General features: G+C 43.7%; 1 protein-coding gene across 2 annotated transcripts; it reads right to left on the bottom strand.

Annotated features, from left to right (window-relative positions):
- On the bottom strand, positions 1-27,254 carry LINS1 (lines homolog 1). Of its 2 annotated transcripts, none has more exons than XM_069766315.1 (8): positions 27,133-27,254; positions 25,439-25,638; positions 12,944-13,152; positions 8,477-8,566; positions 7,229-7,370; positions 6,223-6,822; positions 1,857-2,040; positions 1-1,422 (listed from the first exon to the last, which is right to left on the bottom strand). In XM_069766315.1, exons 2-8 carry the CDS (start codon positions 25,569-25,571, stop codon positions 672-674), a joined length of 2,109 nt encoding a protein of 702 aa, XP_069622416.1. In that variant the 5' UTR covers positions 25,572-25,638; positions 27,133-27,254; the 3' UTR covers positions 1-671. The 2 variants fall into 2 exon arrangements, with proteins under 2 accessions (XP_069622416.1, XP_069622417.1); XM_069766316.1 differs by having other exon boundaries at positions 534-1,422; positions 12,944-13,149.
- Between the last annotated feature and the right edge of the window lie 63 nt (positions 27,255-27,317).

Genomic DNA, 27,317 nt, shown 5'->3' on the forward strand with positions numbered 1-27,317 from the left:
GGTGGATAATGAATCTATAATATATGAAAGTTTAATTGTAATCATTACATTATGGTAAATAATGAAATGTAACACTATATGCTAATTTTTTGAGAAGGACCTGTATCTTCTGTACACACACACACACACACAGAAAAGCAGCATTTACACTAAGTGCGAACACGGCCTAAGAGAATGATTACATAATTTAAATCAGTGCAAGTTGACATATTGTGGGGTACACATGATTTTTTTTTTGTTACTAGCTACACAAAATTGTAAAGGGTTGTCCCAAAATTGCATTATATCACCTGTGTTTGATTGCAGTGGTCCAACAGCTGGGACCCTCATCTTTCCCAAGAAAGGGGGTCTCATGTCCTCTAATGGAATGGCGTATGTGCACCGCCACGCCATTTGTGACATGGAGAAAGCTGTACACTAGGGACAACCCTAATAAAGGACAGCCTGTCTTGAATAAGTTACTAGGCAAAGCTCAGATAATATTTTTCAGCAACATTGATTTTGAGAGGTCAAAAAAAGTCTTGAGTTTTAGCCTAGTTTACATGCATATAATATGGGTCAGTATTTCATTTTAAAGGAACATGGAGCAGGAATCTCCAAAACTTAGTGGATGTTCATTGCTTCCTTAATAGGAAAATGGATCCAGATGATTTAGTCAACATGTGAGTGCTTCATTCTTTGCTCTGGGCACACACATGGGTCAACAGCTTTAGTAAAGCAGATGGGTTGTATGGAAACAGCTTCTTTCTATGGAGTCTGCTAATGGCTTCCTGGAGATCTTGCAGACACAGTGCCGAGTTCTTCAGGATGCCCACACTTACCGATGTGGAAGGCAATAACGAACCCACGGCTGTCAGCCCCAGATTCTTCATAGGTCTATCTAAATCTGAGGTGTCAGCCCCAGCAGGGTGAGAGGTGACCAGACAAGGATCGCTAGCTGACATTTCTGATTCTGAATCTTCAGAGCTGTCGTATTCTACAAGGCGATGAAGAGCACCTAAAGAGGATGAGCTTTCAGAGTCAGATGGGTGAGAACAGGCTGACTGCTTATTGTTTGGACCAGGCACAGTAGTTGTATCCTCACGTGGATTGCAAATGGTTTCTTGTGCACGTGACCTCTTCACTGCCGGCATAGGACAGTCGGAGACATTGTCCACACCATGAAACTGGAGAGAGGCCGACTTATCAATAAAGGTGCAGGTTAAGCAAAATTGAGGCCACTCTCCCTTCAGAAGCTTCAAATACCTGACAAAATACTCAAGAAAGCAGGTCTCGGAGGAGATCAGGAAATCCAACAGGACCGATGCATCAAACGACACATTCCTCAACAGGAACAAGAAGAGGCAATGTGGGTTGATCCCGCACTGATGTGATGGCAACTTCCAAACGTCCTTCTCAAGATCACTAGTTGTGGAGTGCAGTCTGAACCGGAATACAAAAAAAAAACATTCTTGTTAACATGAACTAGCCTAGGCTTGTCCCCCTGTTACTCATCGTGCAAGGCCGTGCAGAAAAGGTCAAGGAAGCATGAAGATAATTAACATCATTGCTCCACAGCCTGGAGAAATGAAAAAAGAAAAACAAAAAATAGAAAAGAATTAAAAAAAAAAAAATGCACAACCAAAACATATATTGGTAGCCGTTGTACATGCCCTGTACGGTGGCACACATGCCAGCCATTAGCCATATGGATGGTCCATAGCCATTTTTATTCTAAAATACGTTAGTAACCAACATGCATTCATTTTGTCTTTCATTTCCCAGATTTCCGCATCAATGCATCAGAAAAGAAAGCTGAACACAGGTACTGTATGGGCTAACAGCAGGTTATGGGTACAAACTAGTAAAACTGTCACCTTGGATTGTGTAGGTACATCTGAAGCAAATTCTTCGCTACCTCCAACATGTCATCGTCCTGCTCTATAAAGGTGAGGGACACCCATTCACAGAGGTGCACTGGCTCCTTCCATCCAAGATGTGGTTTCAGGAAATTCAGGAGGTGAGCCATACACCTGGGAATTTCTGAAAATTCAGTACACCCTAGAAACAAAGAAAAATAAGTGTTACTCTTCTTACCTTACCATTCATCCGATCCAATCTCACCTAACAGTGAATGTTTCCGTAGTTAGAGGAACAATCCAAGAGGTCTCATCTACCATAAATCAGGTTATGTCCAAGTGTGGGATGAGGTAATGTAACACAATAGTACGTATTACACCACCAAATAACTGCACTTACTCAGCACACAAAAATTACAAGTAGACCTGGAGGGGAACAAGAAGTTCTAATCAAACATCTTGAAGTTTCCTTTTCTTATTTACTTCCATCTCCTCGAGATATCCAAAAAAAGGCAGCCTCGTGACATTTGGAACGTTGCCTTTCTTTTACAAGTCTCTAATTTATCTTTGAACAGTGTGTAAATAAATGTATTCCTAAGTAAAGATGTATGGAAAACCAATGTATGAAAGTTCTAATGTTTTTGACAAGACAAGAAAATAATGGGGTCCAGGAGAAAAAACAATGAATGAAGATTTCTGCAGGTATCGAAGAGGGTTCGGGCAGCGATGGGATATGAGGCCTGAACTCATGATTTTACTATCAACTTCCAGGGTGTTAGCGGATTTAGCAGCAATCATATCCTTCACAACAATGCAACCCCATTAGATCTAGATGGGCGAGAGCAGACTTCCATCTTCTAGGTAATACTGATTGTGTGGTGGGGAGAAGTGTATATAATCCCTTTATTGGGACCTGGAATGAGACACTGTAGTGTCATCTGCTAAAGGTACCGTCACACATAACGATTTCGTTAACGATATTGTTGCTTTTTGTGACGTAGCAATGATATCGTTAACGAAATCGTTATGCGTGACAGCGACCAACAATCAGGCCCCTGCTGGGTGATCGTTGGTCGCTGCGAATGATCAGGACCTTTATTTGATCGCTGATCACCCGCTGTCAACGCTGAATCGGCGTGTGTGACGCCGATCCCGCGATGTGTTCACTGGTAACCAGGGTAAATATCGGGCTACTAAGCGCAGGGCCGCACTTAGTAACCCGATGTTTACCCTGGTTACCATTGTAAATGTAAAAAAAAAAACCACTACATACTTACATTCCGGTGTCTGTCGCGTCCCCCGGCGTCAGCTTCCCTGCACTGTGTCAGCGCCGGCCGGCCGTAAAGCAGAGCACAGTGGTGACGTCACCGCTCTGCTTTACGGCCGGCGCTTACACAGTGCAGGGAAGCTGACGCCGGGGGACGTGACAGACACCGGAATGTAAGTATGTAGTGTTTTTTTTTTTTTTTACATTTACAATGGTAACCAGGGTAAACATCGGGAAACTAAGCGCGGCACTGCGCTTAGTAACCCAATGTTTACCCTGGTTACCCGGGGACTTCGGCATCGTTGGTCGCTGGAGAGCTGTCTGTGTGACAGCTCCCCAGCGACCACACAACGACTTACCAACGATCACGGCCAGGTCGTATCGCTGGTCGTGATCGTTGGTAAATCGTTTAGTGTAACGGTACCTTAAGATTTACTGAGGAAAGATGGGTCAGATAAGATTTAACAAAGTTCATAGTGGCCCAATATTTGGCAGCTCCAACAATTGTGTTCCACAGACGTATTATCCATTCCTACAACTAAGAGAGGGGAAGACCGAGCGCAGACAGCCTGTGGTGTTTAACTAGCTGCTATTTAGTAAGGGCGGGTTTACACCACCTGACTTGCGGTATTAAACGACTAACAATCAGCTAGTTGTAAGCCGATTGTAAATAGGCCATGAAACGACAGCCAAAGGCCAATAGCATTTCCATGTACACAGAATGATCAGTAATAGATTATCGTCAGCGCAGGTCCTGTTTACACTGGATGATGTGCTGCCGAGAACGAAGATTTTTAAAAGTCATTTCATCCGATGAACAAGCATTTTGCTTGTTCGTTGGGTGATCGTCAATCTGTTTACACTGGATGATTATAGGGAGACTAGATGGTGGCCCGATTCTAACGCATCGGGTAGCTGCGGTAACGGAATGCCTTACCCGTGGCATAACGCGGTCCGTTACTGCCGGCATTAACCCTGTGTTAGCGGTGACCGGAGGGGAGTATGGAGCGGGCGCCGGGGACACTGACTGCAGGGAGCGGAGCGCCGGGGACACTGACTGCGGGGTGCGGAGCGGCCATTTTCTTCCGGACTGTGCCTGTCGCCGATTGGTCGTGGCTGTTTTGCGGCGACCAATCAGCGACTTGGATTTCCATGATAGACAGAGGCCACGACCAATGAATATCCGTGACAGAAGGACAGACAGACAGACGGAAGTGACCCTTAGACAATTATGTATATAGATGAGCATTTCTAAAACTATTAACAGGCCAGCGTAAATCCATCCAGTTTACGTATGTTATACAGTCCTGGAGTAGAAGCATCAGTAAATATGGAGATGGAACGTCAAACTACATAGTTCAGGGAAGAGTTAACCATAATCTGTCCAAAAACCTTATTAAAGGACTCCATTGTTGCAAAGAGTAGTAAGACTGGCGCCATCTAGTGGGTGACATTTAGTCTTTTTCATACATGAACCCAAATATCAGTATAACCCTATCAGAGAGGGACTTCACATAGGAAATGGACTACGGACTAATATCGCAGCTCCGCAGATGCATTGACACAAACGGCAGTATTCTAGTTGGAAAAAAAAGCAGATGTTGTTTTCAGTTTTGCTATAACATTCCCCAAATTACAAAAGCTGAAACTTTTTGCAATTTATAGAAAAGTGAAAAGCAGCATTCACCAAATCCTTGCAGCTAAAAGTCCTTTAATCCAAATTATATGGATATAATTCATCGCTTTGCAGGTGTGTCAGGAAAAAGGATGTGGGGGAACAAAAAAGTGGACATTGCAACGTTTTGCTCCTTGCGTTTCACCAGGATTCGGTGAGTGCGGCTTTTCACTTCTCTATAAACTGCATACCTTGGTCTTAGCCCATGCACCACCGTAATAATCCTCACTCACTATAGTCTCTGACTATACATCCAAGCGTTGGAATACCGGTGCCTAAATACTTCTACTCTTCATTATTATTTGAAACTTTATTTTTTTACCATTGATATAGCAGTATGGGTAGGGCCTGTTTTTTTTTGTGGCGCAAGTTATAGTTTTGAATGATAAAATACACTTAAAACAATTGCAGATTTTTTTCAGGTTTTGTTTTCACAGCATTCAATTTTGTAGTAAAATATCCCAGCAATATGATTGCCCAGGTCAGGTATTTTTATTCATACCATTTTCACATACATTCAATGTTTTGATTGCTCTTTATTATATTTTGGGGGAAAGTGTGGCTGCTGAAATACTGCAAATCTGGAGTTTTGATTTTTCTTTTTGACATTTAACGTACGGTTTTTAAAAAAAGGCCTACAGTGAAGAATGGCAATGTCTGCTTGATGACTACAGTGAAACATGGTGATGTCCTGGTGACTCCTACAGTGAAGCATGGCTGTTTCTCGGTGACACCTACAGTGAAGTATGGTGGTATCTCGTGATGCCTACAGTGAAGCATGGCGGTGGCTTGTGATACTCTGGGGCTGCCTTGCCCCCTTTGGCACTGGAAACGCGCAGCGTGTGGGGGGCAGGATAGATTCAATCAAGTATCATGAAATCCTATGAGAAAATATCATGGTGTCTGTGAGGAATTTGAAGCTTGGTCATCATTGGATCTTCAAACAGGACAATAATCCCAGGCATATCTCAATGTCCACCAAGGCTTTGGTTTCAGAAAAAAAAAAACTGAAATTCTGGAGTGACCATGACATGGAAAATCTTTGGTGGGATTTGAAGGAAACGGTTACAGCACACTGACAAATTAGTGAACTGGAAACCATTGCCCATGAGGAACGGGCAAAGATTCCCCAGGAACACTGCCAGAGTCTGGTGTCTGGATGTGGACCATGACTGCAGCAGCTAATAACAGCCAAAGGGCTGTATATTAAGTACTAAAGTTTCTTTTCATTAAGGGGGTGAATAATTTTTGCACATGCAGTATTCAGTAAAAGTAGCATTTTGCGTAGAATTTGGAAAAAACCCTTATTAATCGTGTTGAGCTATTTATATTGTTCTTGGTTGATTTGTTTACTGCAAACAGAAGAAAATTTGTAGATCTTGTTAATAAACCTGATTTGCACTGTGGGTGCAATTATTATTACACTGTATTGCAGATATTACCTTGTCCAATGCTACTGTAGGAATTATTTTTATTATGGAACTGAATTTCCAAGGCTTTGAGAACAGAAAGACTGGCAGCACCCAGGAACACCAGGTCAGGACCCCGCTCTGAGCCTTCGTTGGCACCACCAAAGCTACTTGACCGGTCACTTGAAGGCACTTGCAGTAGCCAGCCATGGTGTACCGCATTCAGCAGTGTGGTAGCCAGGATGGCTAGCTCCTTATCCGACGCTGCATCTTGCTGGTTACATATATTGTGAGGAGAAGGCAGGAAATCTTCCCCAGCTTTATAGAGCAGACATCGTTTTAGCACCAAGATGACCTGCTTCTTAACAAAGTAAGGAACAGGAACGGACATTAGGTCCAAGGTCTGAGGAAGAATCACAGATAAGACGTATCTGCAGAGCGAAACATCTAACTTCAGCTCTATCCTTAAGGCAACCAAGACTTCCAATAGATCCAAGAGGCAGGAGAGCTGGCTGCTGGACTCAGCCTTTAATGGAGGGGGCTGGCAATCAGTTACTGAAAGGTGAGTGATACTGGTGGAGCAGAATCCTACAAATACATCTTCCAGAGCCCCCATAATCTGCAGCAGATGATCTAGAAGAGAAAATGCAAGTTACTAAACCAAATTGTGTATTACAGTGAGCATCACAAACTAGAAACAGTATCCTACAGTATGGTTCTCCGAAGGTGACAGCTCATATTGACAGCCAAGAAGGTCATTTCTAACCCGCGGGTATCGTAGACCCTAACTGCTGAGAGGTTGGGGGCTGTGATGTATTCTGAACATAAGAATAGACACAATGATCCTGATGTAGAGTTTCGGCATCATTGCTGACCCCATAGACTACATAGGAGCAACTTGGTGGGAGTCAGTACTGGGGCATCAGCCTCTTCTGTTCCTCTATGGTCAAGTAATTTGCTAATTTGATTCGGTCAGCAGATCTCAAATTTGTGGATGGAATATGTCCATTGTCACATCCATAAAAAGGTGGCATAATACCTGCATTTCTGATCCGCTCATCCACAAGAAATCCTTTGTAAACAGATATCAGAGACATCAGACATGGCGTGAGTGTGCGGGATCCTAGATCTTCACCCAAAGTATTTAGGCAGAACTGAATCCAATGAGCATTTACCTCATTCTAGAGAATAGAAGGAAGGGAGGAGAAGCATACAATTAGTGCTAGCTGATAATACAAGGGCGATCTTGGGCTATGTGATATTGCTGTAAATAGGAATGCGTTTAGTAGCATCAAAATCTCATCAAAATTTCTCCAGTCGAGTGATTTATTTTATTCCCTTCTTGGATGTCAAAGTGATTTGAACAAAGCAGCAACCGCATTTCTTCTCTACATAGGAAAATAAAAAATTACTTGGAAATCTTTTGCAACTTCAGCACCCTCACTATTAGGATATATGCACACTGGGCCATTTTATACACACACACACACACACACACACACACACTAATTAACCGATTATTTACTGAGCACAGGTGAGGATGTAAACTAGGATCGGGTGCATTATATGACCAGGCGAAAAAACTTTTGTCTTGCCAAAATCTGACCATTCTGTGTCCATTAACTGATGAATATTTCTGCATTGGTGCCAATTTATTTTTTTAACATAAAACACATTTCGGAGGGTTTCAGCTTTCAAATGAATAATTTATACAACCAATGGATGAATTTAACGTCAGGTTATAAGCTTCTATTTACATAACATGGATAAGCGACATAACTTCTGTCAGGGAGTGTATATGGTAGTGTGATTGGACCCTAAGGCGGGGGGTTATATTAGTGTATAGCATCCAATGCAAGAGCATCAGATGTGATATGCTAATGGCTCCTGCTCTGCAGCAAGTGTGAGCTGAGTGTCAGTCCACTGAGCTCTGATCCTGTCGCATGAGAGAATCCCAGCATAGCTGCGGAGGAGACAGAGAAAGTAATTTCTCCTTCCCCTCCATCCACGGTAATCGCACTGCACTGGGATGACATCTGAGTGCAGTGCGATGTTTCACACGCACCCATAGACTTGTATGAGTGCAATCTGATTGCCGCTGCCAATCGCAGCATGACAAAATCACAGATCTGAGCTGCCCCATAGAATAACATCGGGCTGAGTGCTATGTGATGTTTTATCGCATAGCACTGGGCCGTGTTATACGCTTGTGTGAGTGAGCCCTAATAGTCAAATACAGAACACTGGCAATCACAAGGACAAAAGTAAAACAAAAATGGCAGCTCACCTGGAATTTAAGTTGATATAGCACCAAAGAAGAGAGGCACTTGGAGGAGATGTGTGATAGCACCTTGTCTGAAGAGTGTAACAGTGCAATCTGCACACAAAAGCAGATATTAAATACATTAGTATATAAGAACGATGCATTCAAATAAAACTTTCTATATTTATGAGAAAAAGTATTTGAAAGACTGCTTTATTGCCATTTCTCAATAAGAAGGTGCAGACATTCTCTGTCTGACTTCCCTAAGTGCCCATCAACAGGTTGCAAAACACATAAAAGTACTGGTACCCTTACACATGACAAATACAGGTGCTTTTACGATGTCCAATTCTAAACCCGCAGGCAGTAATATAGAGCCAGTCTAGCCTCCACCAACATCTGAGCCTGATGTGGCCTCTGGTGAGCTCCCAGCCAAATGGTGGCTGCTAAATGACTGATGACGGACTGGATACATGCAAGATTATCTGCTGTCGTTTAATAGTCTGCTCACACTTTAATTTGTACAGAACGATCATTAACATAATGTTCTGTGCAAACTGAACAATCTTATGTACTCGGCAGCACGTATCCTATTTATAACAGACGAAGTGCTGCAGAGATCAATGATTTTCAAGGAAGCAAAAATGATCTTATCTGGGAACAAACATATTCTCATTCATCGTGTGATTGCCGACCTGCTTAGATGGGATGATATTGGGAAAGGAGTGTGGCTACAAATGCTCGCTTCCTGATTATTGCCCTGTCCAAATAACACCTTACATTAGGGGAAATATTAGGGTGCAATGTGAAAAAGGCCCAGATTCATCATTGTCTCTTCCCTTTTTTATCTTGTGGTATCAGTTGCCGTTTTTGGTTCCAAATTCGTCAAAATAGCACACACGATTCACAAAATTGCTGCAGTCAAAAATTACATTTTTCCTTGTCTTGAACAGTATTTGCAACTTTTGGTGTCAAAAGTCAGAAAAAGTTTCCCTTAAAAAAATATACCTATGGGGGACTGGAGAGAAGTCGTGCCAGCAATTGATGAATCAGTCAGAAACATATGGAAATGCTAAACTCTGCCCAGAAAGGGGAAAACAAAAAACGAACAGGAGAACACATAACATAGATGTAAAAAAGGTGAAAATAGAATAATGAATTGGGTGCAAAAAAAAAACAAACAAAAAAAAAAAAAAACAACAAGCACTACACCCCCAAAACTAGACAAAAAAAGATGCAAAAGCAATGATGAATTGGGGGTCATTGGACTGCCAGGCAAATCCAAATGGGCTTTTAGCAATTAAAGAGAACCTTTCAATGGAAGTTTTAAAGGGAAAACAAAAAGATATAATAGGTACACACTGGCGCTACACCGACTTTAAAAAGGGGAAGTGGGGGTTGTGAAAGAGAGAAGGGAATAAAACTAGAGGCCGAGCTGCTGGTGAGGCCACAGGGTCTGTGAAACTCCCTGTTTATAATTAGAACATTGAAATATATATAAGTTGTCACCTGCGCTGAAAAGGTTTGCTTATGAGTGAAAAATGAAGATGGACATAGGGAGATTTAATACCCGCACTAAGGAAAAAGGTGATCAGTTCCGGTAATCAGGAAGCAATATAGCGGCACCAGTTGAAACTTATTCCATCGCTACACATTGAATGTTTTGATAAAAAGACAGTTTGCGTACTTCCCCTTATTGTGTTTATCCGTGATGATATCTTAGAGTAGCTACGTGTGCCGGTCTTCTCCCAATAAATAATATGTGCTGGGTCCCGCGCCGCGGGACCGTGGGGCTGGGAGATAGTGCAGGAGCGTTCTCCCCTACAATGATCCTCCTCGCTGGTCACAGGGAGCTAAACTGAACCACTGGCTTCAGGAGTGCCCCGGCCGGAAGCATCGCCGAAGTGGTGGCGGAGTGTGAAAGGGGTGTGGAAAAAATTGTGATATCACACGGGATTAATCTGCAGGTTAATAGTTTTACTAACCTGCCCGACACCGATACTTAGCCGAAAGTTGCGGGAAGAAAATGAAATGTATTCCCAGTGGCAGCGTTCAGGTATCAGTCATGGGGTCGACACGGGTTCAGTCACCGATCTGAGTATACAGAGGAAGCTGTAACCTAGTCCCTGGCCCTGTCCGACATGGACTCTGCATCGGGGCCGGCTGTCAGTCAGGACCAGGGGTGCGGTTACGGCGGCCGCTCTGTATTCTCAGAGTGGTGACTGAACCGGCGCCGCCCCTGTGACTGAAAACGAAACGCTGCCGTTAATTTTGTCCCCACAGCGGTCAGCTAAGTGCAGGCGCCGGGCAGGTTAGTAACGCTATTAATCTGCAGATTTACCTCGCGTGACAGGTTTCCTTTAAAACTAAAATTTTCTTTGGTATACGCCCAGTTGGGTGAAGGGAAAATTTGAAGACATTACTTTAGAATGGAGGGGCCAGGAGATAAAAACTCTTCCGGAATCATGAAGCAGCAGCAATTGGCGGAGGTACTCGTGTAAATGAAAACAGCCAGGGAAAGGTTATCTTTACTTCTAACTTTTACCTCACTTGGACCAAGTTCAGACAAGGTGATAGACCCCTGATAAAGAACCAGGGAAAATCAGATTAGTGCTATAGCATGGCTGAATATAGAAGGTAAGGGCCTGAGCCGTGCTGCAAACAACAATATGGGAGATGTCAGACTGGGCTGTCCTGTACTTAGCCAGCGCTACTCTTGTTGGCACGGACAGAGGTCACACGACGTACCAGGAAACCACCGAGTGTGTGCAGGGTGCATGCTGGTCCCACTCCTTCCTGCACCACCGCTCAATGGTGGTGACTGTGATAACAAAGTAACCCAAATGGGCTAAAAAACCATTTTTGCAGTAGGATCTCATTACAAATGTTGACTCTTTTGGCTTCTGCAGCCACTGCAACTTATCACAGCACATAGCAATAAATCAATAGTACATATGAAAATAAGCAATTTTATAATATATCTTATCAGACAAATCTACTCCTGTCTCTTCAAGACAGACTTTCCCATTACTGAGAAAGGAGATGACAGTTGGTGCTTTTAATACGGAGAGGTGAGGGGAGGAGCTAGAGGCAGAACCTGACATTCTGCTGCAAGTTCCCAAGAAACGACAGCTGCAGTTCTCCATAGAACTTTATGAGCACCAACTGTCATCTCCTATCTCAGTAATGGGGAAGTCTGAATTCAGATCCAGACTGGTTTTACTCGAGAATTGAGAATGAATTTCAGAGAAAAAAAAAAAAAAAAAAAAAGCAGATTTCTCTAATAAGATATAATACAAATTATTCTATTTTCAGGTGTACTACAGATTTATGAAAAAAAAACAAAAAATAAATGATGGTTACTCTTTTTTGTTTCCAGAAATTTTCCATTATTTACTAGTATAAGCAAACAAAATAAATGTAGTAATATATATTATTAGAAAGAATGCTTCTTTCTCCACTTATTAGCCATTTCATTCCCAAACCCCTGCCTCCTGAACTTATCATTCTCTCTGTAAAACAGGTAACTTCGAGATAAGATTATGGCTGCTTATTGCAATCTATGGGGGGTGAGGAGCAGTGTAAGAGAAAAGCAGAGATGGTGCTGGTGCGCTCTAGTAATTGTTGTCTCACCCCAAAGTTAGATTCACAGCTACACTGCTCAGTACTGCGATATAATGTTCCATGCTGCTGCTTCTGTCCGTATGTTGTAGACAGATAGAAGAACAAAAATCCCTTGTCTCTGTGTGTGCAGAATATGGGAGACATCATAACAGCTAGTCTCCATCTACTAGCTCAGAGACATCTGAAATTTAGAGATAGCCTTCCGAGAGAAAAACTAGTGTAAAATGCAAGATTCAAGTGATATAATGCAAGAAATAGGAAATAATGTGATTCTAAATGTACACACGACATGTAATTCTGAAAAGTTAGCCAAAACATGAATTTTCTGCAGTCTGTTATGCACTATGATTTATAGAGGTTATAGAAGCCAAACTGTCCACTTTTTTAATGAAACTATTAAAATAATTATTTTACCCACATAAACATTAATTTATGTACCTGAAAACACCTAAAAGGTGTCCATACCCTTTAAGCAATGTCCTATTGTATGAGCCCCAGAGGCAAATATTAAAGGGGTTGTCCGGCCTCAGACTACAAGTATGCAGTCACTCTATGTGACTTTGGCTTCTGAATCCTCACATCGCTTGCACTGCCCGCTGTGGGGATTTGCCAGTGTCAGGAGGTCACTTGACCATAAGTATGCGATTTGCCACATTCCAACTAGACTTGTCTGGACACATTCAATACAAATGCACTGAGCGAGGCCATGTACGTCTAGTTGGTACATGTCTGCATGTATGAAAATCACATACTTGCGGTCACGGTCCTGGAGCCGGCACTGGAGAATCCTCACATTGTGCAGTCAGGATTCCCATATCTACAGTGACAGAGATATTTAAGCTCTACTTAGCAGAGTTTAGTCCTTACTATTGTGGTGTCCACGCCATTTTGTTGCAACAGCTCCACTACATGTGAATACTGACTTCGAACTTTTGGCTCGGTGCAGAGGTTTTCGGCTTTGATGATAAGAATCTGGATAAGAGACAGCTGAAGCAAGGTAGCATCCCGGGGTAACCACGTGGTAGACTCACTGCCCGAGCTAAGATTTGGCACCGGCCTAACGTTTTCATGGACTGCTAAAATATAGGAAAAAGGACAGAAGACATAGAATTAATGAGATGGTGAAAGGACTACGCACATTAGATAAGAGTCATCTGACCACCCCAGTCCAAGTCAGTGCTCTCTGGCCATAGACAGGAGCTGCATGACTTTCCTTAAATTCCAGGCTCGGGTTATGATTTGGGGGCTGACACGTTGGCACCTGTGTGCCAATGATATCATGCCAGGTCGTAGAATCAATCGGCAACCCGGCGGCCCAGAAGCTCAAGAGATTTGTGCAGCCCCTATCCACAGCCAGAGTGCACGGACCTGGACCATGGACTGGGATTGCTCGAAGCGATCTCCTCTTGTCTAGTGCGGTCAGCACCTGGGGACACCTAGCAATCATCAGGTCTATGGGGCTTGGTGGAACGCCACAACCTCTTCAATGTTTTAGATACAGGTCTGCACTTTGGCCTTTTCTATGCGATACTGAGCACGATTATACCGACACCTGTTTGATACAACGCACCCCTAGCACTTTCTACTGCCATACTATTTTGGCTGATAACAGAGAGTACACCTTGTGCAGAATTATTAGGCAAGTGAGTATTTGACCACATCATCATTTTATGGAGATTTTCCAAATCCAAACTGTATAAATGTGAATGCTAATTGGACGAATCAAATCAGGTGACGTGTATCTGTGTAATGAGGGGGGGTTGAGGCCGAAGGATACAACACTCTTTATCAAGGTGTGCAGAATAATTAGGCAGCTTGCTTTACTCAGGCTAAACGAGCAAAAAAAAAAAAAAGATATGTAACCAATTGAAAAGTCAAAGCGACACTCCTGATATTGCTAACATATTGGGGAGTAATCACAGAACCATTAAAAATGTTGTTGCAAAAAGTCAACAAGATCACAAAAATTGTGTTCAGAAAAAAAGAGGCACATTAACTGCCAAAGATTTGAGAAAAATCAAACGTGAAGTGACCAGGAAGCCATTATCCTCCAGTGCTGACATATTCCAGTGCTGCAGACTCCCTGGAGGCCCAGAAGTACAAGGTGGCCGAGGTGAGGTGGCTGAAACCCGACCACCACTGAGCAAGACACAGAAGTACAAGGTGTTCAGTGCTCAGAGACATGGCTGAGGTAAGGAGGCGGAAATCCGACTACCACTGAGCAAGACGCGGAAGTACAAGTGTCCATTGCTTAGAGACATGTCCGAGGTAAGGGAGGCTGAAACACGACCACCACTGAGCAAGACACAGAAGTACAAGGTGATCAGTGCTCAGAGACACGGGGCCAAGGTGAAGGGGCTGAGGCCCGACCACCACTGAGCAAGACACAGAAGTACAAGGTGTTCAGTGCTCAGAGACATGGACGATGTAAGGAGGCTGAAACACGATCACCACTGAGCAAGACACAGAAGTACAAGTGTCCATTGCTCAGAGACATGTCCGAGGTAAGGGAGGCTGAAACACGACCACCACTGAGCAAGACACAGAAGTACAAGGTGATCAGTGCTCAGAGACACGGGGCCGAGATGAGGGGGCTGAGGCCCGACCACCACTGAGCAAGACACAGAAGTACAAGGTGTCCAGTGCTCAGAGACATGGATGAGGTAAGGGAGGCTGAAACACGACCACCACTGAGCAAGACACAGAAGTACAAGGTGTCCAGTGCTCAGAGACATGGATGAGGTAAGGAGGCTGAAACACGATCACCACTGAGCAAGACACAGAAGAGGAAATGTCAATACTGGGCCAAGAAATATCTGAAGACGGATTTTTCAAAGGTTTCATTTGCTGATGAGATGAAAGTGAATCTCAATGGACCAAATGGATGGGCCTGTGGCCGTGTCAGTAACAGGCACAGACCTCCACTTTCGCTTGGATGGCAGCAAGGTGGAAGTGGGGTACTGCTACGGCCTGTCAATATTAAAGATGAGCTAGTTGTTCCTTTTCGGGTTGAAGATTGACTCAAAATCAACACCATAGTGCAGAAATCCTTAATAAAGTGGAGATGTGAGGACTGAAAGAAAGGGCATATGTTAGAACGCTCACCTTAGAGGGATGCGCAAATACCAGGCACAACCATGTTTCAAATCCAGAGATGAGAGTAATCAGCTGCCACAGGTGATGGTATGGTCCAGGAACTACCGTGTATCAGAAAACTAGTATAAACATTTAAATAAAAAAAGGGGGCGATATAGGCGCTGCTGAGTGTGACAGACAGGCAAGAAATATCTTCAGAAGAATTTAAGGGTATGTTTCCACGTCCAGGAAACGCTGCGTGTTTGACGCTGCAGCATGTCCGTTTACCTTGCGGCAACGCTGCGCCGCTGCAAGGTATAACACAGGGCCCTATGTGTGGGGTGCGATGATACCGGATGTGTGCAATGAACACATCCGGCATCATCGTGTCCCCAGAAGGGGGCGGAGCTTTTGGGCGGAGCGATTTTGCCACTCCGTCCAAACCGCCGGCCATCCTGAACATGGACACGTACCCTAAGGCTGTGTGCACACATTGCGGTTTTTTCGCGTTTTTTCCCGATAAAAACGCTATAAAACCGCAAAAAAAACGCATTCAATAAGCATCCCATCATTTAGAATGAATTCCGCATGTTTTGTGCACATGATGCATTTTTTTCCGCGAAAAAAAGGCATCGCGGCAAACCAGGCCAACTATTACAATTCTCACCAGTGTCATTTTATGAGGTAATAACTCTGAAACGCTTCAACGGATCCCACTGATTCCAAGACTGTTTTTTCGTGACATATTGTACTTCGTGATGGTGGTAAAAAGTTTTTGCAATTTTCAAAACTTTTAATTTTTATGCACTTGAATGAGAGATACGTCACACAAAATAATTAATAAATAACATTTCCCACATGTCTACTTTACATCAGCACAATTTTCGAAACCTTTTTTTTTAAATTTTTTTAATAGGACGTTATAGGGGTTAAAAGTAGACAAAAATTCTCATTTTTCCAATAAAATTTACACCATTTTTTTTTTTTTTTTTTTTTTTTAGGGACCACATCACATTTCAAGTCACTTTGAGGGGCCTATATGACAGAAAATACCCAAAAGTGACACCATTCTAAAAACTGCACCCCTCAAGGTGCTCAAAACCACATTCAAGAAGTTTATTAACCCTTCAGGTGCTTCACAGGAACTGAAGCAATGTGGAAAGAAAAAAAAATGAACATTCAACTTTTTCCACAAAAAATTGACTATAGACCAAAACTTTTTTATTTTCACAAGGGTAACAGGAGAAAATGGACCCCAAAATTTGTTTTGCAATCTCTCCTACGTTCGCCAATACTCCATTTGTGTAGGAATACTACTATTTGGGCACACGGCAGGGCTCAGAAGGGAAGGGGCACCATTTGACTTTTTGAATGTAAACTTTGCTTGAATTAATTAGAAGACACCGTGTTTTGTTTGGGGAGCCCCTGATGTGCCTAAACAGTGGAAACCCCCCCACAAGTGACCCCATTTTGGAAACCACACCCCTCAAGAATTTTATCCAGGGACATAGTGAGTATTTTGAACACATAAGTATGACACAGAATTCGATAACATTAGGTAGTCATGTTGAATATGTCATCATTGAGCGAAAGTGCTCGCTATTAAAGTTTGCATCGGGTGCTCGGGTATGCGCCGAATATCGCAGGTGCTCGAGTTACATGCTGGAGTCCCTGACCAGCATGTTATGCGGATGTTAGACACCCCCACCCCCCCAAAAAAAAAAAAACACATGCAGGGATCCGCAATACTTCGTGCACACCTGAAAAACTCGAGTAGCAAGCACTTGCGCTCAACACTAGCCATCAGGATTTATTTTTTTTACCTTAAAAAAAAAAATTCTAAGTCCAACCCTAACAAAACCCCAACCCTAAGACAATCCTAACCCCAACTGCAAAGAATGGAAAAAAATTACATTTTTTATTTTATAATTTTTATCTAACTAAGAGGGTTACAAAGTGGAATTTGATTTACAATTTTTTTCTTTGGATCACTGTGATAGGGTCTGTCACAGTGATCAAAAGGAACCAATAGGAAAAATCTCATATTGTTGCAGGGTAGCGGCCAGCAGATATCGGCAGGTGCAGTACGCCCGACACGTTGTCCAGGAAGATGACACGGAACAGGAGGAACCGGGGGGAAGGCTTAGGTACCGGGGGGACTCGGGAGACACAATTTCTCTCTCCTCTGACATGTATATCATGTCAGAAGAGAGAGATATGATTACAACGGCGGGCACAGATTTTTTCTTTTCTTTGTGATCGCCATTATTCAGTGATCACGCACTGGAACATCTGGCCCTGATCATGTTCTCCAGGGTCTCTTCTACCCCCGGTAGCAGAGAACCTGCAATTTTTCCGACTCGGGGGGGGGGGGGGGGGGGGGCTACAGCCTTATTCTCGATCTGCATTTTATACCGGCAACGAGGGAATAAGGTGCCGTAACGGCCATTGTTTTAATGCGTATCAGTGGTCATTAAGGGGTTAAAAGAATAAAAGGCTGGCACGTTTCAACATTGGACAGATGTTTTCCTCAGGTCAGGAATGATGAGATGGGAAAATTTACATTTTTCATTTAGTTGCATAATAATTCTGCACACTGATATTCTCCTAAGAAATACAAAACTTCACTTTTACTTTTGTAAATATTAAGGTTTATTAACTTTTTGGATTGACCAACACTGGAGTTGTTCAATAATAAAATTATTCATCAAGCATACAAATTGAATAATTGTGCACACAGTAGTGCAGACTGTAATTCTTCTCTATACAGACTTGTTTTACAGATACACATTCACTGCCTTGGAAAAAGTACCACATGTTTCGGACTATAAGACGCACTGGACCATAAGACGCACCTAGGTTTTAGAGGAAATTAGGAGAGAAAAAAAACTGAAGCAAAAAATGTGGTCATTTCTGTACTTAAGATAATCTATCCTGTTAAATATGGTCCCTTCAACCCCATCCTGGTATGCATGGTTGAAACCTTGTTCTGGTATGATTGGCCCCATCCCAGTCCTGGAATGCATGGTTCCATTCTTATTCTGATATGATTGATTGGCCCCATCCCGTTCCTGGTATGATTGATTGGTACCATCCCCTTGCTGGTATGATTGAATATTCTGAATATTCATTTATCTTAAGTATCGGTATATGTGACCCCTGACAGCAGCAGGAAGCAGGCGGCTGACAGTGCGCGCTATTGAAGAGGAATGGATACTCACCGCGATCTCTGATGAACTCCCACTGTGAATATTCCGTCAGCTGTGCTCTGCTTGTGAGCAGCTCATGATGTCCCTGCCATGCGCTGCTTAAAAGGCATGAAGCAGCTGCTGGCACCGGAGCAGGACGCTGCGACTGCAAGGGAGCGGAGGAAGGTAAGAGTAAAGGTTTGTTTAATTTTAATCTTTTCTGATGGGGCCTTGGATACCAGGACTGGGATGGGGCCAATCATTGCAGCAAGGGGATTGGGCCAATCAATCATATCAGAAAGAAATGAATATTCATTGCCCTCCATGCCCATGGGCGTGGAATGCAGTGCATATTCATTTCTCTTTAGCATCGGGCACAGGAGTTAGCCGGAGCCGCCGGCTCCTGCCTCTGTGACCAGCTCCTCCTCCGATACCACTCCCCCACTTCAGCCAGAGCCAATACATTCAGACTATAAGACGCACCCCCCATTTTCCTCCACATTTTGAGAGAAAAACGTGCGTCTTATAGTCCGAAAAATACGGTATTCATACTCCGTGAACTTTTACACATTTCTTCATGTTACAACCACAAAACTTAGTATATCATTTCAAATTCCAATAAAATACAACAACAGAAAGTAGCAAGTATTTGTGAAGGGTTAAGAAAATGATGCATGGTTTTCTAAATATAAAAATATCAATTTGAAAATTGTGACTTGCATTTTTATTAACACCCCCCTTCCCTCAGTCGATGCATTGTAGGACCACCTCACTTTTCACTGCAATTACTGCTGAATATCTTTTGGCAGTGGCGTAACTACAAAGTTATGGGCCCCGATGCAAACTTTCAAATGGGCACCCCCTGCCAAAATATTTTCCAGCCAAATCCACATCCTGCCCATGATCCTGCCCCATCTGACTCCACATTCTGTCCCATCTGACTCCACATTCTGCCCCATTTCACTCCACATTCTGCCCCATCTAAATACACATCTCACCGGAACAGCAGGAACCGGAAATCTGCTGCTGGCTGATACCAGAGAACACGAGCTGCACACAACCAGCACTGAGCTGCTGCTGAGAGCTGAAGGACCTGATAAATGGTGAAGGACCTATGATAATGATGACGTCACCACAGGTCCTTCAGCTCTTCCTTTCTAACAGTTCAGGTGTCGGCTGCTGAGTTGATGTGTGCGCCCGGCAGGTCAGGTGGAGGGCAGGTCTGTCTTTTGCAGTGCGGGAGGAATCACCTGCGCGGCAACAGTTTTGAACTTTTTGCTGATGTCGGCATGCATCTGACCTGCCGGGCCCCTGACTCCCCCGGGCCCTGTCGCAGTGGCGACTGCTGCGACCGTGGTAGTTACGCCCCTGTCTTTTATGGACTGTCTCTACAAGCTTTCCACATGAAGAGACTAACATTTCTGCTCATCTTCTTTGCACACTTGCTCTAGCTCAGTGAGATTGGATGCAGACGTCTGAACAGAAATGTTCAAGTCTTACCACAGATTCTCAATGGGATTTAGGTCTGGACTGTGACTGGGCCATTCACACACACAATAATATGCTTTGACCTAAACCACGCCAATGTAGCTATGGCAGTATCTTTAAGGTCATTGTCCTGCTGGAAGGTGAACCTACGCCCTAGTCTCAAGTCTTCTGCAGCCTCGAACAGGTTGCCCTGTATTTAGCTCAATCCATCGTCCCATCAGCTCTGATCAGCTTCCCTATTCGTGCTGAAGAAAAGCATCCCCACAGAATGATGCTGCTGCTACAGCCCTATTTGATGGTGGGGATGGTGTTTTCAGGGTGACGTGCAGTGTTAGTTTTCCACCATGCATAGCTTTTACATTTAGCTCAAAATGTTCTACTTTGGTCTCATCTCACCCAATCACCTTCTTCCACATATTAGCTGTATCCCATACAAACTGAAAATGGGACATCTTATGGGTTGCTTTCAAAAATGGCTTTCTTGCCATTCTTTCATAAAAGCCAGATTTGTGGAGAATAAGACTAATTGTTGTCCTGTGGACAGATTCTCCCACCTGAGTTGTGGATCTCTGCAGCTCCTTCTTAGTGACCATGGGCCTCATGGCTGCTTTTCTAAATAGTGTTTTCCTTGCTTATGATGTCAGCTTAGGTGGACAGCCATGTCTTGGTAGGTTTGCTGTTGTGCCATCCGGTTTTCATTTTTGGATAGTGGATTAAACAGTGAAATGAGATGTTCATAGCTTAGCCTATTTTTTTTTTATAATCAAACTCTGCTTTACTCTTCTCCACAACGTTATCCCTGACCTGTCTGGTGTGTTCCTTGTTTTTGTGTTTTCCATGATGCTGTTTGACCCCTAATGTTCTCAAACAAACCTCTGATGCCTCATAAATCAGAATAAATTACACACAGATGGACTCAATTTACTAATTATGTGACTTCTGGATGACATTGGTTACTCAAGATTTTAGTTAGGGGTATCAGACTACAGGGGGCTGGATACAAATGTACTTCAAAATTTTCAGTCAGTGCGGGAAGCTGACGGCGGGGGACGTGACAGACATTGGAATGTGAGTATGTACTGTTTTTTTTTTTTACTTTTACAATGGTAACCAGGGTAAATATCGGGTTACTAAGAGCGGCCCTGCACTTAGTAACCCAATGTTTACCCTGGTTACCCGGGGACTTCGGCATCGTTGAAGACAGTTTCAACGATGCCGAAGTCTTTCCCCTGATCGTTGGTCACTGGAGAGAGCTGTCTGTGTGACAGCTCCCCAGCGACCACACAACGACTTACCAACGATCACGGCCAGGTCGTATAGCTGGTCGTGATTGTTGGTAAGTCGTTTAGTGTAACGGTACCTTTAGTATTACACAGGTCAGTGAATGCTTGCCTGTGCAGGTGATGCAATTATCACCTGTGCAATACTAAGGAAATCCTGAAAACGTGACCTGTTGGTGGCTCTTGAGGACCGGAGTTGGGCAACAATGATCTAGAGAATAAAAGGACAGAGGTGCATTTGGTCTTTCCATTGCACATCCATGCTTCCTCCCATCCACATGGATCTGCACCACTGCTCAATCTTGGGACTGTGGATATCGAGTGACCAGGAGCATTGATGTGCACAGTAGCGCCTGTATTCTCAGAGTATTCATTTCAAAAACCTGACCAGCACATCCAAACATAGACTCAGTGTGAACAGGTGCTGAACCTAGAGTCGCCAACTCGTATATAGTTAAGTAAATAAGGCAGCACACTGCAGCGCTAGAACATGCGAACTTGAAATACGAAATTTGAACTGCATTACTGCACTAGAAATATGAAAAATGAGAGCGTTTAGCGCATAAAAATGGCCAATTTTATGTGAACCTGGTAGCCCCTTTACGGCATCTCTCTTATACCAGGTCCTACACTTGCCTTACCATTATTTCTTATTTTTAGGGACTCTATAGCGACAGGATCTGTTCCGCAGGACTGGCGCATAGCAAATGTGGTGCCAATATTCAAAAAGGGCTCTAAAAGTGAACCTGGAAATTATAGGCCAGTAAGTCTAACCTCTATTGTTGGTAAAATATTTGAAGGGTTTCTGAGGGATGTTATTCTGGATTATCTCAATGAGAATAACTGTTTAACTCCATATCAGCATGGGTTTATGAGAAATCGCTCCTGTCAAACCAATCTAATCAGTTTTTATGAAGAGGTAAGCTATAGGCTGGACCACGGTGAGTCATTGGACGTGGTATATCTCGATTTTTCCAAAGCGTTTGATACCGTGCCGCACAAGAGGTTGGTACACAAAATGAGAATGCTTGGTCTGGGGGAAAATGTGTGTAAATGGGTTAGTAACTGGCTTAGTGATAGAAAGCAGAGGGTGGTTATAAATGGTATAGTCTCTAACTGGGTCGCTGTGACCAGTGGGGTACCGCAGGGGTCAGTATTGGGACCTGTTCTCTTCAACATATTCATTAATGATCTGGTAGAAGGTTTACACAGTAAAATATCGATATTTGCAGATGATACAAAACTATGTAAAGCAGTTAATACAAGAGAAGATAGTATTCTGCTACAGATGGATCTGGATAAGTTGGAAACTTGGGCTGAAAGGTGGCAGATGAGGTTTAACAATGATAAATGTAAGGTTATACACATGGGAAGAAGGAATCAATATCACTATTACACACTGAATGGGAAACCACTGGGTAAATCTGACAGGGAGAAGGACTTGGGGATCCTAGTTAATGATAAACTTACCTGGAGCAGCCAGTGCCAGGCAGCAGCTGCCAAGGCAAACAGGATCATGGGGTGCATTAAAAGAGGTCTGGATACACATGATGAGAGCATTATACTGCCTCTGTACAAATCCCTAGTTAGACCGCACATGGAGTACTGTGTCCAGTTTTGGGCACCGGTGCTCATGAAGGATATAATAGAACTAGAGAGAGTACAAAGGAGGGCAACAAAATTAATAAAGGGGATGGGAGAACTACAATACCCAGACAGATTAGCGAAATTAGGATTATTTAGTCTAGAAAAAAGACGACTGAGGGGCGATCTAATAACCATGTATAAGTATATAAGGGGACAATACAAATATCTCGCTGAGGATCTGTTTATACCAAGGAAGGTGACGGGCACAAGGGGGCATTCTTTGCGTCTGGAGGAGAGAAGGTTTTTCCACCAACATAGAAGAGGATTCTTTACTGTTAGGGCAGTGAGAATCTGGAATTGCTTGCCTGAGGAGGTGGTGATGGCGAACTCAGTCGAGGGGTTCAAGAGAGGCCTGGATGTCTTCCTGGAGCAGAACAATATTGTATCATACAATTATTAGGTTCTGTAGAAGGACGTAGATCTGGGGATTTATTATGATGGAATATAGGCTGAACTGGATGGACAAATGTCTTTTTTCGGCCTTACTAACTATGTTACTATGTTACTATGTAAACGTCTCCATCTGAATGGGTACATGTGAAACCTCTTCCTAGACTAAAATTCTCTCTCTCTGTAGAGGGGTATTGGACCTGCTGTAATTAAAACACCTGTGGCTAGGAGGCGGAGTGCACGATCAGAAGGCTAGAGAATTCATTCCAAAAACCTGACCGGCACATCCAAACATAGACTCAGTGTGAACAGGTGCTGAACCTAGAGTCGCCAACTCGTATATAGTTAAGTAAATAAGGCAGCACACTGCAGCGCTAGAACATGCGAACTTGAAATACGAAATTTGAACTGCATTACTGCACTAGAAATATGAAAAATCAGAGCGTTTAGCGCATAAAAATGGCCAATTTTATGTGTACCTGGTAGCCCCTTTACGGCATCTCTCTTATACCAGGTCCTACACTTGGTATAAGAGAGATGCCGTAAAGGGGCTACCAGGTACACATAAAATTGGCCATTTTTATGCGCTAAACGCTCTCATTTTTCATATTTCTAGTGCAATAATGCAGTTCAAATTTCGTATTTCATGTTCGCATGTTCTATGTTGTGAATTCTGTGATCAAGCTCCCTCCTGTGGTCACTAGTGGTACTGCGGCTTCTGAGTTTCCTTCCTCAGGTGATGAGGTTAAGTTGTTAGGTGCTGCTCTATTTAACTCCACCTAGTGCTTTGATCCTGGCCTCCAGTCAATGTTCTAGTATTGGTCTTGCTTCCTCCTGGATCGTTCCTGTGGCCTGTCTGCTCAGCATAAGCTAAGTTCTGCTTGTGTTACTTTTGTTGCTATATTTTCTGTCCAGCTTGTTTTTTTGGTTTTGCTTGCTTGCTGGAAGCTCTGAGACGCAGAGGGAGCACCTCCGTACCGTTAGTCGGAGCGGAGGGTCTTTTTGCCCCTCTGCGTGGTTGTTTGTAGGTTTTTGTGTTGACCGCAAAGCTATCTTTCCTATCCTCGGTCTATTCAGTAAGTCGGGCCTCACTTTGCTAAATCTATTTCATCTCTGTGTTTGTATTTTCATCTTAACTCACAGTCATTATATGTGGGGGGCTGCCTTTTCCTTTGGGGAATTTCTCTGAGGCAAGGTAGGTTTATTTTTCTATCTTCAGGCTAGCTAGTTTCTCAGGCTGTGCCGAGTTGCATAGGGAGCGTTAGGCGCAATCCACGGCTACCTCTAGTGTGGTTTGATAGGTTTAGGGATTGTGGTCAGCAGAGTTCCCACGTCTCAGAGCTCGTCCTATGTTTTGTGGTTTTTGTCAGGTCACTTGTGTGCTCTGAACTTCAAGGTCCATTGTGGTTCTGAATTACCTATTCATAACAGTTCTAGCGCTGCAGTGTGCTGCCTTATTTACTTAACTATATACGAGTTGGCGACTCTAGGTTCAGCACCTGTTCACACTGAGTCTATGTTTGGATGTGCCGGTCAGGTTTTTGAAATGAATTCTCTAGCCTTCTGATCGTGCACTCCGCCTCCTAGCCACAGGTGTTTTAATTACAGCAGGTCCAATACCCCTCCACAGAGAGAGAGAATTTTAGTCTAGGAAGAGGTTTCACATGTACCCATTCAGATGGAGACGTTTATTCTCAGAGAGGTAAGGCAAGTGTAGGACCTGGTATAAGAGAGATGCCGTAAAAGGGGCTACCAGGTACACATAAAATTGGCCATTTTTATGCGCTAAACGCTCTCATTTTTCATATTTCTAGTGCAGTAATGCAGTTCAAATTTCATATATTAAAAGTTTGCATGTTCTAGCGCTGCAGTGTGCTGCCTTATTTACTTAACTGTATTCTCAGAGTAGACATACATGTTTGATGGCTGTTGGCTGAATGTTCAGTCGGCAGAAGCTTGTTGCCTCCAACCCCGGTCAAAACCTGCATACTTGGATATGAGCACAGTTCTCAACAGAAAGATAAGCGGCTGGCAGACATCTCTGGAGGAACCCTACTTGCCATGAGAACAAAGGATCAGGCATACTGAAATCTAATTTGCCCGATACTCCATTACCCCCAACAAATGCTGCTAGGAGAGATCTGAGACACTAGAATACACATTACATGGCCAGGTGGCCACACTGATGGGTCATTTAATGTGTATGGTCACCTTAACAATCAACATGGATTTTAACAGCTGGGCACCCATCAGTCAGTATGGACTGAAAAGAGATATAGTAACATAAGTGTCACCTGGAAGGCTACATGCTCCGCTTGCATTGCCTGGCATTAAGAGGGCTGCAGCAGCTTGTACATCTTCATGTAGGGGGGCAGCTTCCAGTAACTTCTTGTGCAGCTCCCTCAAGCCTGGGAACGGTCCTTCCATCTCCTTCGGACACTTGTGTAGAGTACATTACATGGAAGATCATTATTGGAGTCAGCATCTAAGCCTCCTGAATAAAGAAAAGTACAAAGGAACATAAAGTGTATATGGGTACAAGCCAGATGCAGCACTGATGGGGTGCCTGGGACTTCAGACCTCAGCAGTCGTTGTCTGCACCATTATATTCTTTTCAATTCCTCCTTAAAGGGTTTGTCCCTTTTACCGCAGCTTGACAGCCTCATAGAAATGCTTGGATCAGGAGACCCGCGAGCAGTCGGTGCATTGTGGTCGGAGAGCCACGGACCTCTGCATGAGCCCTTACTGAGAGACCAGATGGCAGCTGATCCTCATGAGAGTTTATGGAGAGTGGAGGAGCTGGAGGCAGACAGACATTCTGCTGCAAGTTCTCATGAAATGTTACACATCTTTTCTATTCTAGGGCAAGAATAGAAAAGAGGAATACAATTCTGCTGTGCAGTTTTCATTGACTAGTTCGTCCTCCCAGTAATAGCACCAGGTAAAACTAAACAGGTATTCCCATTTCCAAGATCCTATCACAATACATAGTAAGTGTAATAATAATATTTGCAAACACCTCCAATTAGAAATGTAGTATAGTTCTTCTGATTTGCTTTGTCACATACCCCATGTTCAGGACATTGTAGTAACTTAGGTATCCATGGTTACGACCACTAACTGTCACTATATGAATGGACGTAACCATGGATATCTAAGCTACTGCAATGTCCTGCACATGGGGTAAGCAACATAGCAAATAAGAAGAACTATACTACATTTCGAAATGGAAGTATTTGCTAACATTATCATTATTACACCTGCTACCTATTGGGATACGAGACATGCAACAGGGCGCCATCTCTGTGCCAGATCAGACCTGGTGCAGTCTAGGAAAAGTGTTTATTTGATAAATAAGTTGCACTTATTATAGCTTATAGGGGCAACGTGCTATTTTCCCACATATTTATATGAATTAGGAAAATGGTCGATGGGCTTTATAATATACAGGAACTGATAACCCGCTGTCTGGAATCTCAGACCCCAAAAACCAAGCATCCACCCCCCAGAAGCTCCACATCTCCCCTAGTGCAGGTGATCTACACGTCCTGGCACTGCCTAGAATCGGGGTCTTGTGTGCCATGCCCTGAATGGCTGATGTAGGGAGGTCTGGGGGTCCCGCGGAGTGTAGTGACCGGTCACAGCTGTAGTCCCTTCTGTACAGCGCTGAGGTCCATGTACCTGTGTCCGCCAATCGCTGTCCTCAGCGGTCCGGTGCCCTATACGTTGGCATCAGTACGGGGTCCAGCGATCGGGACCACCACTGTGATGCTGTGAATACATGGCTGCACATCTTTTATATGATCACATCACTAATCCTGGGCGACCCTATAATGAATGGATGACTGCACTGCGGGTCTCCACGCTCACAGCTCTCTTGCTAATTTTGGGGCAATCATACATAAAGGATGCTAATGTACCCCCACCTCTGCAGCCGCGTACCCCAATGCACCAGTGACACGTCTGTGTGACGTATATCATCACCTACCAGAGCCACAATGTCATACTGCCGCGAATAAAGCCCGGACACGCATCACCATGGAGCCCTGCGGGTGCCCTAGACAGGAGACCCCACACACCGCAAAGCATGCATGGTAAGGTAGTTCTTTCAGGACACGACCTACTGCGCATGCGTATGACCCGTTCCCAGGTTCTGCTCAGAGATCCCTGACA

This window comes from Ranitomeya imitator, chromosome 4 (genome assembly GCF_032444005.1).
Source record: "Ranitomeya imitator isolate aRanImi1 chromosome 4, aRanImi1.pri, whole genome shotgun sequence".
In the NCBI taxonomy this organism is placed as follows: Eukaryota; Metazoa; Chordata; class Amphibia; order Anura; family Dendrobatidae; genus Ranitomeya; species Ranitomeya imitator.